This window comes from Hippichthys cyanospilos, chromosome 11, assembly GCF_059441005.1.
Source record: "Hippichthys cyanospilos isolate Australia breed blue-spotted pipefish chromosome 11, RoL_Hcya_1.0, whole genome shotgun sequence".
NCBI classification, from domain to species: Eukaryota; Metazoa; Chordata; class Actinopteri; order Syngnathiformes; family Syngnathidae; genus Hippichthys; species Hippichthys cyanospilos.
The window spans coordinates 20720526-20736110 of record NC_142379.1 but is presented as its reverse complement, the minus strand read 5'-3'; the positions used below and the strand labels follow the sequence as shown (position 1 = coordinate 20736110).

Here is a 15585-nt window from a genome sequence, read left to right as displayed (position 1 = left end):
GTGTGTGCTTGCTATTGGATAATCACTCCTTGTTCATCATGTACTGTACTATCAAATGTTACCATATACGCTCCGTAGCTTTTACATTGGATATTAAATGTTTATTTGACCCTCTCTAACAGAGGACTATATTCCATTACACGTAATAAATCAAGTGTGTAATGCCTTTATGGCGCATGAGGTAGCGAGAAATCAAACGTTTCATCCATCCCACGCTATTGTGAAGTATCATGGGCTAAAATGTGGGTGAAAACGCTGCCTTCCACTTCCTGTGGTCATACAACCTAGTCAGCTCTATTTTCAATGTAATGGAAACAAAACAAAACCAAAAAAAAAAATACTGCGGATTGCAGCAAAATGGACTTGGCAGCACAAAAGCTTATTAAGTATCGATCCGCTGAGGTCAGTGCCCATGTCTCGATGTGTGCCAACAACGTGAGTGGGCTTCACTTTCAAGCTTGCCAGCCACAAATTGTGATTAGAAGACATAAATAATGAGTGTGTTTGTGTGTGTGTGTGTGTGTGTGTGTGTGTGTGGTGGGGGGTTGGGTATTTTGAGGAGCTCCTTCATGTCATGAGGTCTACCTGACGCTGAAGGTTGTTTGCATGCGCTCTTGTGAGCATTACGGCTGTTTATAATTATAATTCAATTTATAATTGAATATATGTATATATTTATAAAATTGCCCAACAGGAAAGATTTGAGCTGATCAGCAGCAGTTGTGCGTTAATGACTGGCGCACACATTCTTTTGCACTGTACCATCTGGCAGGCGTGCAGGGTTGAATAAAATTTTAAACCCACCAAAAGGACGTTTTTTATTTTTAATTTTTCACACGGCACCTTTTGTTCCTAATACTCAAGAGCAACAGTATTTTCCCTTATTCTTAAACCCCTTGCCAACAAAATACCTTGCTACTCAGCTGTGGGATAAGATTTTATTGAATACTTAGAAATTACGTGTAAAACACACTGACCAAGAATATAAAGAGTGTTCTTTTCGGAAAGCACAACAAATCTGATATCCACCCATCCATTAACCCCTGGGTAAATTTTGACCCAGCTCGTTTTTTTTCTTATGTTTTTGATGTGTGGTATCAAAGAAAAGCATAGAAAAAAAAAAAAAAAAACACTAGGAGGCTAAAGTATTGCACAGCTTGTCAAAACATGTCGACTTTCAATAGGCTGTTCTGCTGTCCCTTCTAAACATTTGCAAATGAGGGGTCGAGAGCTACACCCTAGGTGTCAAATGTCAGCCCAAGTTGGGTGATGATAAGGCCAGGCTAGTGAAAAATCCCCGCTAATCAATTGTAGCCAAATATGTCATGTGTTATACATATATTACCTTCATGGGATTTGGAAATGTTGAGATACATATTTCTTTTTCCCCATTGAAACCAAGTCATTGTTTTTCATCTGCTTGTCATCTTTGAAGTCATGCCAGTCTCAAATTCATTAATACAAATATATTTTGGGGGCTTTGAAATGTTAAAATATCTTCTTAGTTTCATGCACCATTTATAAAAAGGTATTCAATATGTGTGTTATTGGTAATTCCATACTCCCTAGGCTCATGTTGAAGCACAAGAAGTGTGCAGATGTGTTGTCAGGTTTACTCCACCCGTTCCTGCAGAAATGGAAAAAAAGAGTGTACAGTTATTTCACAGACCCCTTGCACTGAGGCCACGGACCTCACTTTGAGAACCACTGGGCTAGACCAATCAGTTTCCTTAAGGATTGTACCCGTATTGTATTGTATGTAAATGAAAGCCAGGTGGTTAAGGACTTCAACGATAGAACCGTAGGCAAACCACCAAACATGACGTGTTTGCGAAGACCTTGACGAAACTATTACCCAATTTTTCACCCCATAAGATACAATGGGTTCTAGAGCGCAATGTTTATAAGGTGCATAACAGATGCATAATCCGGATAACAAACTAGTACAGCTAATAGGTAAAGGTTTATTCAACTTAAGATCTACATTTAACCCTATTAAGATCATATTTAACTTATCTGTATTCATTTGTTGGCAGGTGTAAAGTACCTTATTTTTGGGACCTTGAGGTGAAAGTAAATAGGAAAGAATTTAAACTAAGATGATAAAGTGAATAGTTGAAAATCATATACAGTAGAAGGCACACCTGATGATAAGCTGCACAATCAAATTTAAAAAAAAATACAACATTTTAAGTATGCCTTATAGTACGAAAAATGCAGTAAGTAAAGTCAGCTGGAAGTGTGGTTTTATTGTTTTTATCTGTTCAATGTATTTGCCAATCTTTTACTGCAACCTAAAGCAGGTCATTATTTTGTTTGTTAAAATGAAATACAAAAAGTATAAATCACTGAAATTAAACTCCCTAGATTAATTACTGTAATCAAACAGTTAGAAACTGTTATTTCTATAAAATGTGTTGCCAATTCTCTTTCTGGACAGTTAAAGACAAAAAAGAAAAAGAAAATCTGAAGATTAATGGAAATGCTGTAGCACGTTGGACAGCTTCCTCCGGGAGGCTCCAGCAGATACACTGTTGATACAAGGCGTATAGCCCTGTAAGCAACTTTAGCTGCCCTTCTCTCCCAGGAGAATGGTGTAATTAACTTCCCGTCATCATCAAATTCCAGCACTACCCTAATTCGCAAAGAGCAAAAAAGCTGAATACTTGGGTTATAATAAAAGTGGCTGTCGTAGAACTAATTTTGTATTCTAACTAATTTTGGAAAATGACGAGGGCAATGGCATCACTTTTGCACAACATTAGTTGAAGGCAATGCAAAGTGAGCGCCTCACATTCATGCATCTGAAAGGTTTAATTCCAACTTTTTTGCCCATTCACTTTTGACCTTTATGGCTTTCCCTTTTCACCTGCGCACCTTTCGTCCCGTTTGAATGTAATTTATTGAGAATGATTGCATTTAATCTATTTCTCCATTTTCACTCATCTCCGAAATATTTGGGCAAAGGTTAATATGAGCAAGAAAATTTGCATTCAAAAGATATTTTGTCACAACTTTCACACCACACACATATATAATTTGAAAATGGTATGAATCGTATCTTTAAGCAGGGGTAGCCTCAGTGCTTCTAATGTTTTTCTACTATTTATATTTTCTAATTTGCGGCTTTTATTTTTGAAAAATGAGGAACATTAAATGTGTGTGTGTGAGTGTGTGTGTGTATATATATATATATATATATATATATATATATATATATATATGTATATATATGTATATATATGTATATATATATATATATATATATATATATATATATATATATATATATATAAGGGCAGCTCGGTGCCGCAGTGAATAGCACGTCCACCCAGGTTCAAGTGGCTCCGGCCTTCCTGTTTGGAGTTTGCATGTTCTCCCCGAGCCCACATAGGTTCTCTCCGGGCACTCCGGCTTCCAGGCATGGCAGGTGAAATGGACATACTGAATTGTCCTTAGGTGTGTGAATGGTTGTTCATCTTTGTGTGCCCTGCGATTGGCTGGCAATCAGTTCAGTGTGTCCCCCGCCTATTGCCTGAAGCCCGATGAGATAGGCGTCAGCAAGCCTGCGCCCCCTGTGGGGATGAGCGGCTCTAGAAAATGGGTAGATGGTTGGATATACACACACACACACACACACACACACACACACACACACACACACACACACACACACACACACACACACACACACACACAAGTGCGAGTCAAGGTACCCTTGGACACAGATGGGAATATAGTGTACCAAGGGGAGCTTTAGCCATGCATTCATCATATTTTTGTTTGTGGTGTTTTTCATGTGATTGAATAAGTTAGTTGTGATGCTGTGTGGCGCAAGCACAACTCCGTGGCAGCCTTTGCATATAACTTATTTTTGATCAACATCACGTTTTTTGAACCCAAAAAACCTGCACACAGTAGATGTTGATCCCATATGAGGCACTAGGTCTTCAACTACAGATGCTGCTGTACCTTCTGCTCCCAATATAGCGTGCTGCTCTCCCGCAGTTGAGGCTGCTGCCTTCTTGATGGCGCAGCAAGATTTGCTCGCTTGCTATTTCTTAAGCTTAATGACGTCTTAACGTTGCGTTTGCCCCCTTTTTGGAAGGATGACTGAAAGTATTATATATGTAAGTACATACATACATAGGCCTATATATTTTTTGTTCGAGGAGTAATGTGCCATTAAATGATATCCGCAAGACCCTGAAGCCAAGAAAAGGTTGCAAGGCAAAGAGGGGTACAAAAGCTCACCCCATCAAATAGCCAGTTGAGTGAAAGAAAGAGAAGCCCTTTACATTTTACTTGAGCAATTTCACGAGTTGAACGACAAAGCAACAAGTCGCGGGCCACTTACAAAACATGTCTTTTAATGGTGCACAAAACCTTGTAAATGTAAAGACTTTGACTTTAAGAATCAATAGTTTTAAAAATAAAGGGCAGCTTGGATGAGAAGTTATTCCGAAAGAGCATGCGGCTTGTTTTTGCACTGCGCACTAACAACGGGAGGCAGCCTGCTGTCTGCTGAGTCATATCAAGCCTTTTTCTCCCTTTCAAGCAGTGCTGTGTGAAATTCCGTGAAGATAACAGCAGGGAGAGAGAGAATAAGAGGATGTGAGGTGTAACTTGCAGCCACAATAGTGGTATTTATAGGACCTAATGTTTGCCCTTTGAATCTCCAAATTAGGTCACGTTATACTTTTGATGAAGACAACCTTTCTAAATGTCTCCTTGATACTAACAAGCACAAAGATACTGTTGGAATGAAATTGTAAAAGTGCGTTATTCGTGACTGTGACAGCTGCACTCTAAATCACAGAGCACAATGCCGAACAGACTGTTTTACCCCCACATTTCTATTATGCAGATATGCAGGAAGTGTCTTTCCGCTGCGTTCACTGTTGTCACGCATGACACCGTTGTCAAATTCTTCCTTTCCCGTGTCCAACCTGTGTCCAAATCTTCCCTTTGTGCTGGTGCAATTCTCCCTCCTTGTGACTTTCAAAAGGTCTACGGGAAGTCAGACATTGCACTATCCATCCTCATCCCCCGCCGTCTTTGGTTTTTGATGTACGAGCGCACCAGAGGTCACGAGCTTTGGTCTTGGTGAGAGCTGCATACACTCACTGCTGACTGAGGGGATATGAAACTTGACTTTAGGCAGTGTGAAAGATCCAGGCCTGCCCTGTCAGTCCGTCTGTCTGTCTCCCTGGTCACACCATAAGAAGATTGCGGGGCTCAGTGAGGCAGATTAACTGGAGCACAACTCCCCCTAGGGCCTATTCATAGAAGTCGCTTCAACCCTTTTTTCACTCTTTGTGTCTCTCCCCTTCTCTCTTATTTTTTGCAAAACTTGGGTTTAGAACCCATTTGACTTTTCTTAATCGTGTGTGCTATCTTTCATTCTTACTGCTGGGAAATCCTAATCTGGGACTCAAATAACTGCCCATTCTGAGCCCTAAACTGAAGAAGTTTGGGATGTGGAAGCTATAGGTCACGACTCTTCTCGGCATAAGCCTTCCACTACAAATTCTTTTTTTTCCCCTAAAAAAAAAAACAAAAAAAAAACTAATATTAATAACATATATATTACTTGTTTGTAAGTCAAGGATACTTGGAAAATTTGTTAAAACATATTCCCACTTCAATAGATTAGGTTACAGACCCTTGGGCTTATTTGTCACAATAATACAGTTATAATACAGTAATAATAAAAACAATAATACTATAAAGGTGCCAGAGAAGTATAAATGATCACAAAACACATAGAATACATAGTAATAAGTGGGATCTATGGTAACGCAGATATATATCATATATTATCAATATATTTCCACTGTACTTTGAGTAATTGACTAGAAAATTGTACAACACAATCGACCTTGTTGACTTTGGGCCCAGCACTGGCTTGTTATGAATGGAAAAGTTGCTAGTCGCCCCTAGAATTGTAGAAAAGGTGTGTAATGAACCGATAGATTCCATTTCATCTTATTGTTACCATTCCTATGCCCACTGCCAGTTTTTCAAAAGCGCAGGGGGTGAAAGGGTCAATTCTATCTCTTGATCTTTTACTTGTCTTTTTGGAATTTGATGAAGTTCTGTCAATTCACAAATATGACTGAAACTACATTATTAGAGAGATTATATAGATTTAAGATTTGTTTATTTTGATTCTCATGTATTATTCCCAATTCCCTTGATGGTTTGTTATTTGGTCTTTGGTTGGTCCTTAATTTGTAAATTGGTTAGTTGGTTAGCAAGTTCAAACACAAACTACATCACTGATGATTGTAAAAGTGGTCAATTGGTGACTTAACCCTTTAAATGTTCATGCTTATTTGAAATAGTAATATGGGAGAGGATAATTATAACAAGTAAAACTTCATTATACGTTGAGAAGCTGTATTGCGCAATTTCACGAACAAGATGTTTTCCGTATTAACACATTTAAGTCTTGATAAATAACATTTCGGTTAGGTATATGTCATACAATCGAATCAGTACATGTTTTAACGCATAATCTTCTTGACTCTTCTCAGGACTCCACTTCTCATGATCTATTTAAAGTGCTCTACTGGCCTTTTCTTTGCAATGCATCTTCAATATATTGTTCCATTTAATGCTGTGGTATGGTCTAATGTTTAAGTCCACCTATTATGTTTCTGTAGATTTGATATTTACTCATTGTAGGTGCATAATTGGGTGTTCATTTTTATAACAGCACAAGGGATTAGTTTTGATGACAGAAATGAGCATATTTGTTTAAAAGACGTATCTTGGAAGTCTCTATCAGGAGGATTGAAAATGACTGTTTAACAATTGAATAATCATTGTTAACAACAAGGTACAAAAGTTGAGTGGAAAGATGGTCGTTAATTTTGTATCAGTCGCAATCTGTTGCACTGCTGTCATCAGTATTGAGTGCGAGTTCATTAAAGTTAAATGTCTATTTTATAGTTGTTTTGGTGAAAGTAAATCAAAATGAATAGATGCAGTTTTGCACATTACAATTTGGAGACTATTAAACTGTAATAAATTTGAAGTTATTCCACCCCCCTGAAAAAAACGAAGCATGACATGAGGCAGAGCTGAACGTGATTAGAAATAGCCTCATGAGGGACCGTCGTTATTTTCTTGACAAAATTAGAGGCACCAGACTTAGATTCAGAAGATAAATCGTGAGCACTGTTTGTTGGTAGAAGGATGATGAAAGAGTTAACAGGAGTGAAAGCTAAAGAAAGACCTAAGAGAAGGCTGATAGAAAATGTGAGGGGAAAAATGACAGCAGTTAGAATGGAATAGAATAGAATAGAATGTTTCTATTCAAGGATCAAAGAAAGCCGATCCAAATTCCAAGATGTAACTCAAGTAAATGTGATACGCAAAACAAAAACAGTCGTAAAAAAAAAATAGATTAATCAGATTGACTACAGAAAATCATGCGATTAAATATTTTTAAAAATTAATCGCCTCACAATGCTACCATGTTTATTCCATAGTCCCTTTGGCATTTTTTCTTTCAGTTAATACAATTACACTTCTAAACTGTAACAAAGTCACTTTTTAAGCAGTAATATCTTTACAACAATCTTTCTGTGTGGGAGATCTACACCCCGTATATGTTTCTGCTTGCTACTGTTTTCAGGTTTCCTCAAGACTGTTGTTTAAAAAGCTGTCATTGTTTGAGCTGCCATCTGTCGATGCAAAGATGCCACAATTGGGAAGTTCAGCATCAAGTGTTGTTGACAAAAATGATGGGGTCCATAAGAATCCAACTGTCCCAGCTGTGTACGCTACAAAACAGGCCAAAGTGAATGCAAACTCACATGAAAGCTTATTTTGCCAGTATGGCATCAGCCATTTCACAGCACAAAAGCATCTCTCCCTACCATAAATAACTGTCAAACTGAGGGAGAGGTGATTATATACCAACCAAACCCCCTCATTTCTCACTTGTCTGCCAAGTCTCTCTGGCAAATAATGTGATTTCTTTCTGTCAAAACCTATTTTAAGCCACCACACTAATGGGTGCTTCATAACATGCACGTCCACAATATAATGAATATGAAAAGCAATATCAAAAATGTTCTCTTTAAAATAATCAATCGACTTCTTTTCATGTAAAACAGTTTTGCATTTCATCCGGCATGGATGCAAAGGCATGCATTACAAAGGCTATATAATCATGCCGGTTTAGGGTGTACCCCATCGACTGCCACAGCTCGGATAGGCTTCAGCATGCATTGATAATGGACGGAAGCTTCCTTGATTCTCAGTTTAACAATTTTGGGTGAACACGAGGCGAGAAGTCCAAACTCATACCAAGCAAACAGCAATATGCAACCTATTTCGAGCCTTGGTACATCAGGTGCCCCTGATTATAAGGTGCACTGTCAATTTATGAGAAAAATCAAACAAGTGTGCTTTACAGTCTTTAAAATCTGATAGTTTCATATCAAGTAGTGATCTTACAAACAAAATTCACTTTTCATTATTGGCGATCAATTTGACGCCAATTCAAATCAAGCTTTATTAATGATAATTTAAAACATTAGTGATCAAGTATAAGGAAGATGTCTACTGGCAAACGTCATCTACAAACAAGCATTTGTAAATAGCGATATAAAGTAAGTAATAGGGGTGGGAATATTTGGCTGTCTCACGATTCAGTTCAGATTTTGAAAACCGTTTTTCGATTCAAAATGATTAAATTCAATTGAGTAAAAATGATTTCTGCGTCAGTGGATAGAATCATCAAACTATCCGGGTCATATGTGCAAGTGTATTATTTTATTTTATTTTTTTACATTCATTAAGTTATGATTTGTAAGGAGCATGCTATTTTTTAAGATAACTATAAACTGTATAGCTTTTGTACTTATCTGTGTATATATATATATATATATATATATATTATATATATATATATATATATATATATATATATATATATATATATATATTTTTTTTTTTTTTTTTTAAGATAGAACACTGTAGATCAAAGTATGTGAAAAATTGTTGCCCAAATGAAAAATATTGAGATTTCTCAGTATATTTATGACAAACAAGATATGAAAATGACCTTTTTCAAGAGAGGAGCTAAATTGACAGTATGGGGAAAATGTGTCCCAGTTGGTTAATCTCTGAGCAACTGTTTGTAACATATTATTTAGTACATGTCGGGATTCGGCATGATGGTGTGCAGAGGTGGACCCAAGGCAGGGAAGCGGGAAGTGAGTTGAACTCAAAAATTGGTATTTAATAAAAAGAGAGGACCAAAAATCAGGGTAGCAACAGTAAAGTAGCAACCTAAAGGACATAAATATCAAACACAGCAGACAGGGGCAGGCTCGCAGAGGGAAACACAGATCTAATGCAAACAGAGACGTAAAGACTTATCTTAGCACTGTGAGGCAACTTAGGCATGAACTCGGGCAAGGCGCAAAACGACAATGTGACAAAGACAATGCCCCGACACAAACTGAATGCAAACTTCCAACTTAAATAGCCTAGACACTTTACAAGGAAACGCGAAACAGCTGGGGAAGAACAAAAGGCAGAGGAAGTTGATTGGATGACAAGGAGGGCAGGTACACAGTCAGGTGGAAACAAATCACGCTAAAGAGGATCGACGCAAGGGAAACCAAATGAGAGCAAGACACAAGAACTAAAAAGAAACCCACAATTTGAAAATACCAAACTCCCCCAAAACAGAAAACCCAACCCGAAACCACAACAGAAACATGACAGTACATTAGAGACAGTATTTTCATTCATTTACATGTACAGTATGTGAGTAATATATGTTTTTGAATTAATTTTGCATACATTGTTTTGTACAGTATTTTATCTTCTTTTTATTTTATTTTGTTTCGTGGACAAGCTGAAGTTTTGTACAGTGTTGATTACTGACCATTTGCTTAATGTTCTGTATCAATATCTTATCTTGGTTAGCTCATTTGTTTCGATAGTTTATTCCTTAACAACAAACTGAAACTCCACTCTCCTTGCTGAGTCAAGTATAAGCTTAGTCGGAGCAAACCTCTGAAGTGATGACGCAAGATGTCCTCATAGTAGTTTCTAGCTTGGAATGCACATCTCTGCATCAACATCAGCAGAGTGAAACTAAAAAGGAAGAAGGTTGCTCAACTTGGCCATGTTCTTCCATAGCACATATTCACAGCAGATGTAAACGAGAAACTTCTATTAGTTGACAATTTGACAGCAGTTACGTTAAACTAACATCATACGTCACTTTACCTATCAAATTTCACCTTAATTTAACAAACAACATTATACATACAGGTGTTGCGCATTTCGGAATTTAATGCACGTCTTGCTGCACAAGCAGATTCTTATCCCTCGTCCCCAACTGTATAACTCCCACGTTCACAAACTCACCACACTCCCTGTTAAGACAGCTGGCGGCAAAATAAAAGTAGAACTTCAAAACAAGACTCGGCTCTAACAAATTAACTGAAACTTGCCTGAAAGACAAAACGGAAACATTTGAACTCACCGCCGTGGGAAAACGACAAGACTGATGTCAAAAGGGTTGTATGCTGACGACATGGCATAGCGCGCAGTACGGAAGCTGACAGGAAGCACATCGTTTTCTGTTTTATTTTAATATTGTTTTAATGACCTTCTGATGAAAATAGATTTTTCTGGCACACCCCTAATAAGTAACAATTACATTTGAAAATCTGCCTTTATATTCTAGTGGATTTTGCGGGCCGGTGTCATGTTTGAACCACGGTGAAGGAGCTGACCTTCACTGTCCTTGTGTGAGTCTCAAAAAGTTGGTTAATGGAAATTGTTTTAATGTCATCTTGGAGAAAGATTACCATAACCTGACTTCATCTATTGAAATGTGCCATATCTACGGAGAGACTCCTAGATTTATAGAGCATATGGTTGGGGCAGTTGATGCAGAGGTAGGAGGTGAAAAAAGGGCACAGAGGGCTCTTATCTGGCTTTTGGCACACGGCAAGGTTCTGCACTGAGTCTCTGGCGTGCTTGCTTGATTACAGAGAGGGGTTAAGAGAAGACAGTCGACAGAGCATCGAGACCTACACAATCATCCATTAACCTGTACAGTGATGTTCAATTCACTGCACGCACACAAACCCATATTATTGAAATATGGGAACCCAGAATCCAGACTCGGAATGACACTGCATCAAATAGTCATCCACAAAGGGAATGGACGTCCTGTGTTTTTTTGCTGACTGGTGATTTAAAGGCTCAATGAGAGCAGGACATCAGAAACCGTTCCTGTCAAAAGAGACAAAAAAAAAAAAAAGTATCTGCTGTCAAGTATTTTTGCTCCTTTCAACTAGATTGACAGTGACTTTACTGGAAAAAAAAATAGAGATGCAACAAAACTCAAAACTGCTGAACGCAAGCAAATGATAGCATGCGCATGTTTGAAGAAGCTGTTTATGGACGGCTGCTTCTCTCCTTTGTGTCCTGCGTCAGCGCTGACACTCTGGCTTCGCAGCACTGAGCTGACATTTTCATTGGCCCGCAGCTCACTTATGGGACTGCTCGAGTTCGGACGGACCAGGAAAAGAGTGGACCGCTGGGTACTGATGCATCCTCAGACACTCTCTGCAACATTTGACAGTGGTGTGATATCTTTTTATTCATTGACAAGTTCAATACACTACCACCTTTTTGCTAACAGAAATGTGCTGGTAATTCATTCTTTGCCAACAGAGGGAAACATTCATCATCATATGAAAAATGAACTGCTTATAAATAACATACCGCATTCCAAATCCTTATCAGCTATAGGGTGGATAACTTTGTTTTCAGCATTTACAAGCCCCACAAACTGTTGACTCACACTGCAATTAAACTAAAAGCAGGTAGTTAAGTTAAATGTTGAAGAGCCAAAAATAACTTGTCGCATTTAAGTGCATGAGCCCGCTGGAGCTCTGCATTATTTTAGCAGTCCGCTATCTCTAGTGGGACACACCCTCTGGATGCACAAACACAATTTTCTACACACCTCAGTGACACCTCAGGCTATTTCTACTGAAGCACACCATGTGGTTCAGCTTTCTATAGTAAATTAGAACTGCTGCTCCCCCACAGAGAATTTCGATGCAACAGCTTGGCCGGTGCCCAGAGTAACTCATTAAACACACACACTCACACATATTTATAGTTACCTATGTTTTTTAGTGCAACATGAGCACCTTATGGAGTAGCCTGGGGTTTATTTTGTTTGCAATAAGCGAGAAAATAAAGCTTATTTATCTCTGGCTTCAACTTAAAGTCTGATTGGAATGGGAACTTCAACCTGAATGCGGCCTACCAGCAAGTTTAAAAACCAGATGAAATTTGGTTTTGTTGGGAAAAAAATGGCTTTCATGCTGAACTCTCTCAATCAAAAAATAAAACTAAAAATATCCCCACATTAGTCAATTTCCCCCCAAACAGGCTGCTGCCACATATTTACTGACTGAAAAATCAAGCTCTTTGATGATATGGATTACGTGGGTCTATTTGACAAATTTCAAAATTATTACATTTTTAAAATATATAAACTGTTTGAATGTATTGCTTTATCGAAGTGTTATTAAGAGTAAGATTTAATATAAAATAAATTGAACCCAAATATATATTTTTTCTTAATAACCCAAATTTATTTCACGGACCCCCTGCAATCAGGCCAGGGAACCCTATTGGCTCGTGGACCCCCAGTGAGAACCACCGCTTTAAGTGGACTCCTTAAAATGACTGTTATGTTTCTAACTGTACTGTATTTTACCTAAAAACTTCAAAGGTGTAAATTGAGAATCATTTGTTTAAAGAGCTGTGTATATATAGGCAGCAGAGTAGGTCATGTTCTTTAGTCATCTGTTGTTTCTTCATGTGTCTGTTATCAGGGCTTTTTAGGGTATTTAAGTGCTCATTTCTTGTATTTATCATCATCCAACAATCCATTTTCTGTAGCAGCTTGTCTTCACTAGAGTCGCTGGCTTGCTAGTGCCTATCCCAGCCGTCGTCAGGCAGTAGGTGGGGGACACCCTGAACTGTTTGCCATTCAATTCCAGGGCACACCAGAACGAACAATCACTCATGCGCCCAATCATACCGAAGGACAATTCAGAGTCTCTAATACACCTACCATGCATGTTTTTCGGAATGGGGGAAGGAAACCAGAGAGAACCCACACGGGCATGGGGCAAACATGTAAACTACACACAGGGAGGCTGGAGCAAGCTGGACTTTAACTCAGGACTGAACTATGGTAACCACTTGGCCACAGTGCTGCTTGTATTTGTCATCATCATCATCATTATTGCTATTGTTATTATTATTATTATTATTATGATAGAAAAATCTTCCGTGTTGCTGAAATCCCTAGATTTTGTCACAGAGAACTTCTTTTTGGCCATTTTTGGCCATGTGTTATTTTGATGTCAGGCCAAGAAATGAACAGGAGAAAAGTCAAAAACATCAGGAAGGGCCATATTATGATATCATCTAAGCTAGATTCTTTTTCAGTAAGGGACAAATTTTGATATAATTTAGGTAGACTTTTTTTTTTATTTCTAATTTAATATGGATAAACTTCAGCAATTGTCAGGATCTATGTCCTATTCATTCGAATGGATGAATACTAAACCAGTTTGTTGAGATTTTTAGATATATTTGTTTTATCCATATTATAACTACAAATAAGTTTGACACTGTTTCAGTTAATCATATCTAGCTTTCCTTCTGAAAACAACAGGTTAATTTTAAAGATAGCCACTAAACCAGCCTTGTACCGGAGACACCAGTTTCAGTGTCAGACTGTCACCAACATAGAAAAGTACAATTTCTATCTAAAGTCTAGGTTTAACAAATTAATCATTACTACCCGAATGGAAAGACCTAATAAAAGATTAGAATGAGTTGTCATGGTTCTTTAAGTTTTTATATGCAGCTGTTCCAACTTTTTTTTACAAGACTTTATTTTAGTTTAATTTTTTCTGCAAGATGTATTTACATTCAGAATTGTGCCTCTTAAGTGGCTTTCATTTATTGGCTTATTTGTGTACCTATAGACTATAGGAGTCAAACACCAGAACTCGAGGGCCAGTGCATGTTTTTGATGCTTCTTTCTCAAACACACCTGATTCAAATGATTAGGCTCATTTTCAAGCTCCTGCAGAGCTTGCTGATGAACTAATCATTTGAATCAGGTGTTCTGAGGTGAGATACCTGGAAAACATGCAGGACGGCCCTCGAGGACCGTAATTTGACACCTGTGCTTTAGATGATGTCTTTGGTGTTTTACAGCTTTATCTTGAAGTTAATGACACTTCAGTGGAATTCTGGAAGAAATAAAACAAATTATATCTTATTGTTGCTTTAATGCTCACACAAGAATGCTCACATGACTACACAAAAACAAAAATGTTTTCAGTTTTTTCCACAGCTTCATCCAGACAAAAGTGGAGATCAGAGTGTTGTCTGTCACAGTTTTCTTCATGTTTACCAGTTTTAGGAGCTAGCTGACATCAGTCTCTTCTTTTTCCAGTTCTCCTCAGTCCACTGTCAGGTGGTGCCCAGACTGAGATGAAGAAGGTAGTTGGGGACAACGCCACCTTACCTTGCCACCACCAATTCCAATCATCCGGATCCATTGACATTGAGTGGCTCCTGCAGAAACCGTACTCTAAACAGAAAGTGGTGAGAAGACATGTGTTATCCTTTCCATTTCACAATTTATAATCATTGTGGGCATTTGTATTATAATCAGAAAGGAGATTTGGCAGGCATTTAATTCAAGATAGAAAATCTAAATTCAAACTCGAAAAGGTCCTTGTCCTCACTCGAAAAAGTCTCAGTTCTTACCAAATAGACTTACTTTTTGGCATGAGATTTGACTCTCCAGAAATTCAAGACAGTACACAACAAAGTCATTAGCAAATAGTTTACATATAATTAAACATCCCGTGTCCTCCCACATTTAAAAAACATGCATGACAGTTTAATTGAGCACTCTAAATTTCATGATGTGAAGATGACTGACTATAAATGGCTTCAAAACAAGCGTGATTTCATTTCTTTTGTTTACGCTGCAGGCCAAACATCAACATGAGCTTCAATTTTATGTTACTGAACTCTCAGCCAAGTGACATTTTGACCCTTGTTAGTATGTACGAACATATCATAATGGAATCATAATGAATATGCTGAGACCTAAATACTGTCTCTAGGCAATAATTTCGTCAACCTTGTTAATTTGCATTTCTTCTTACAGCACACGCATGCATAATGGTGTGTTGCTGACATATTAAACAAAAAGAAAAACTGTATTTAAGTTGAATTTTACGCCACGTGGCTTTTGTAACATGCTGATGTGTAAATTTTACAGTAATAATAAAACATTGTTTTTTTTTGTTTTTAATTCAGGCAGAAATACTACAGGAAGAACTGAAAACATTTAATTAAAAAAAAGTTGTTATAATGAAACACCAACTTTTACAAGAAAACTTGAGCTTCAATGCATTAGGTGTGATGTCATAAGAAGGCAATTGTCTGATTGCGCAATGCAATACTAGCAATATAATCAATAAA

The 15585-nt window shown here is 37.7% G+C and overlaps 1 protein-coding gene across 4 annotated transcripts in view; it reads left to right on the top strand.

Moving 5' to 3' along the window:
• Positions 1-15585, top strand: part of clmpb (CXADR like membrane protein b) — a 113869-nt gene that overhangs the window by 58571 nt on the left and 39713 nt on the right. For all 4 annotated transcript variants that reach the window (XR_015867206.1, XR_015867205.1, XM_088427497.1 and 1 more), the window contains exon 2: positions 14543-14694. Coding sequence is in view for 2 of the 4 variants with exons in the window: in XM_088427497.1 (XP_088283623.1) it covers positions 14543-14694 (152 nt within the window). In the remaining 2 variants the exon portion in view is untranslated. The remainder of the gene's footprint in view (positions 1-14542; positions 14695-15585) is intronic.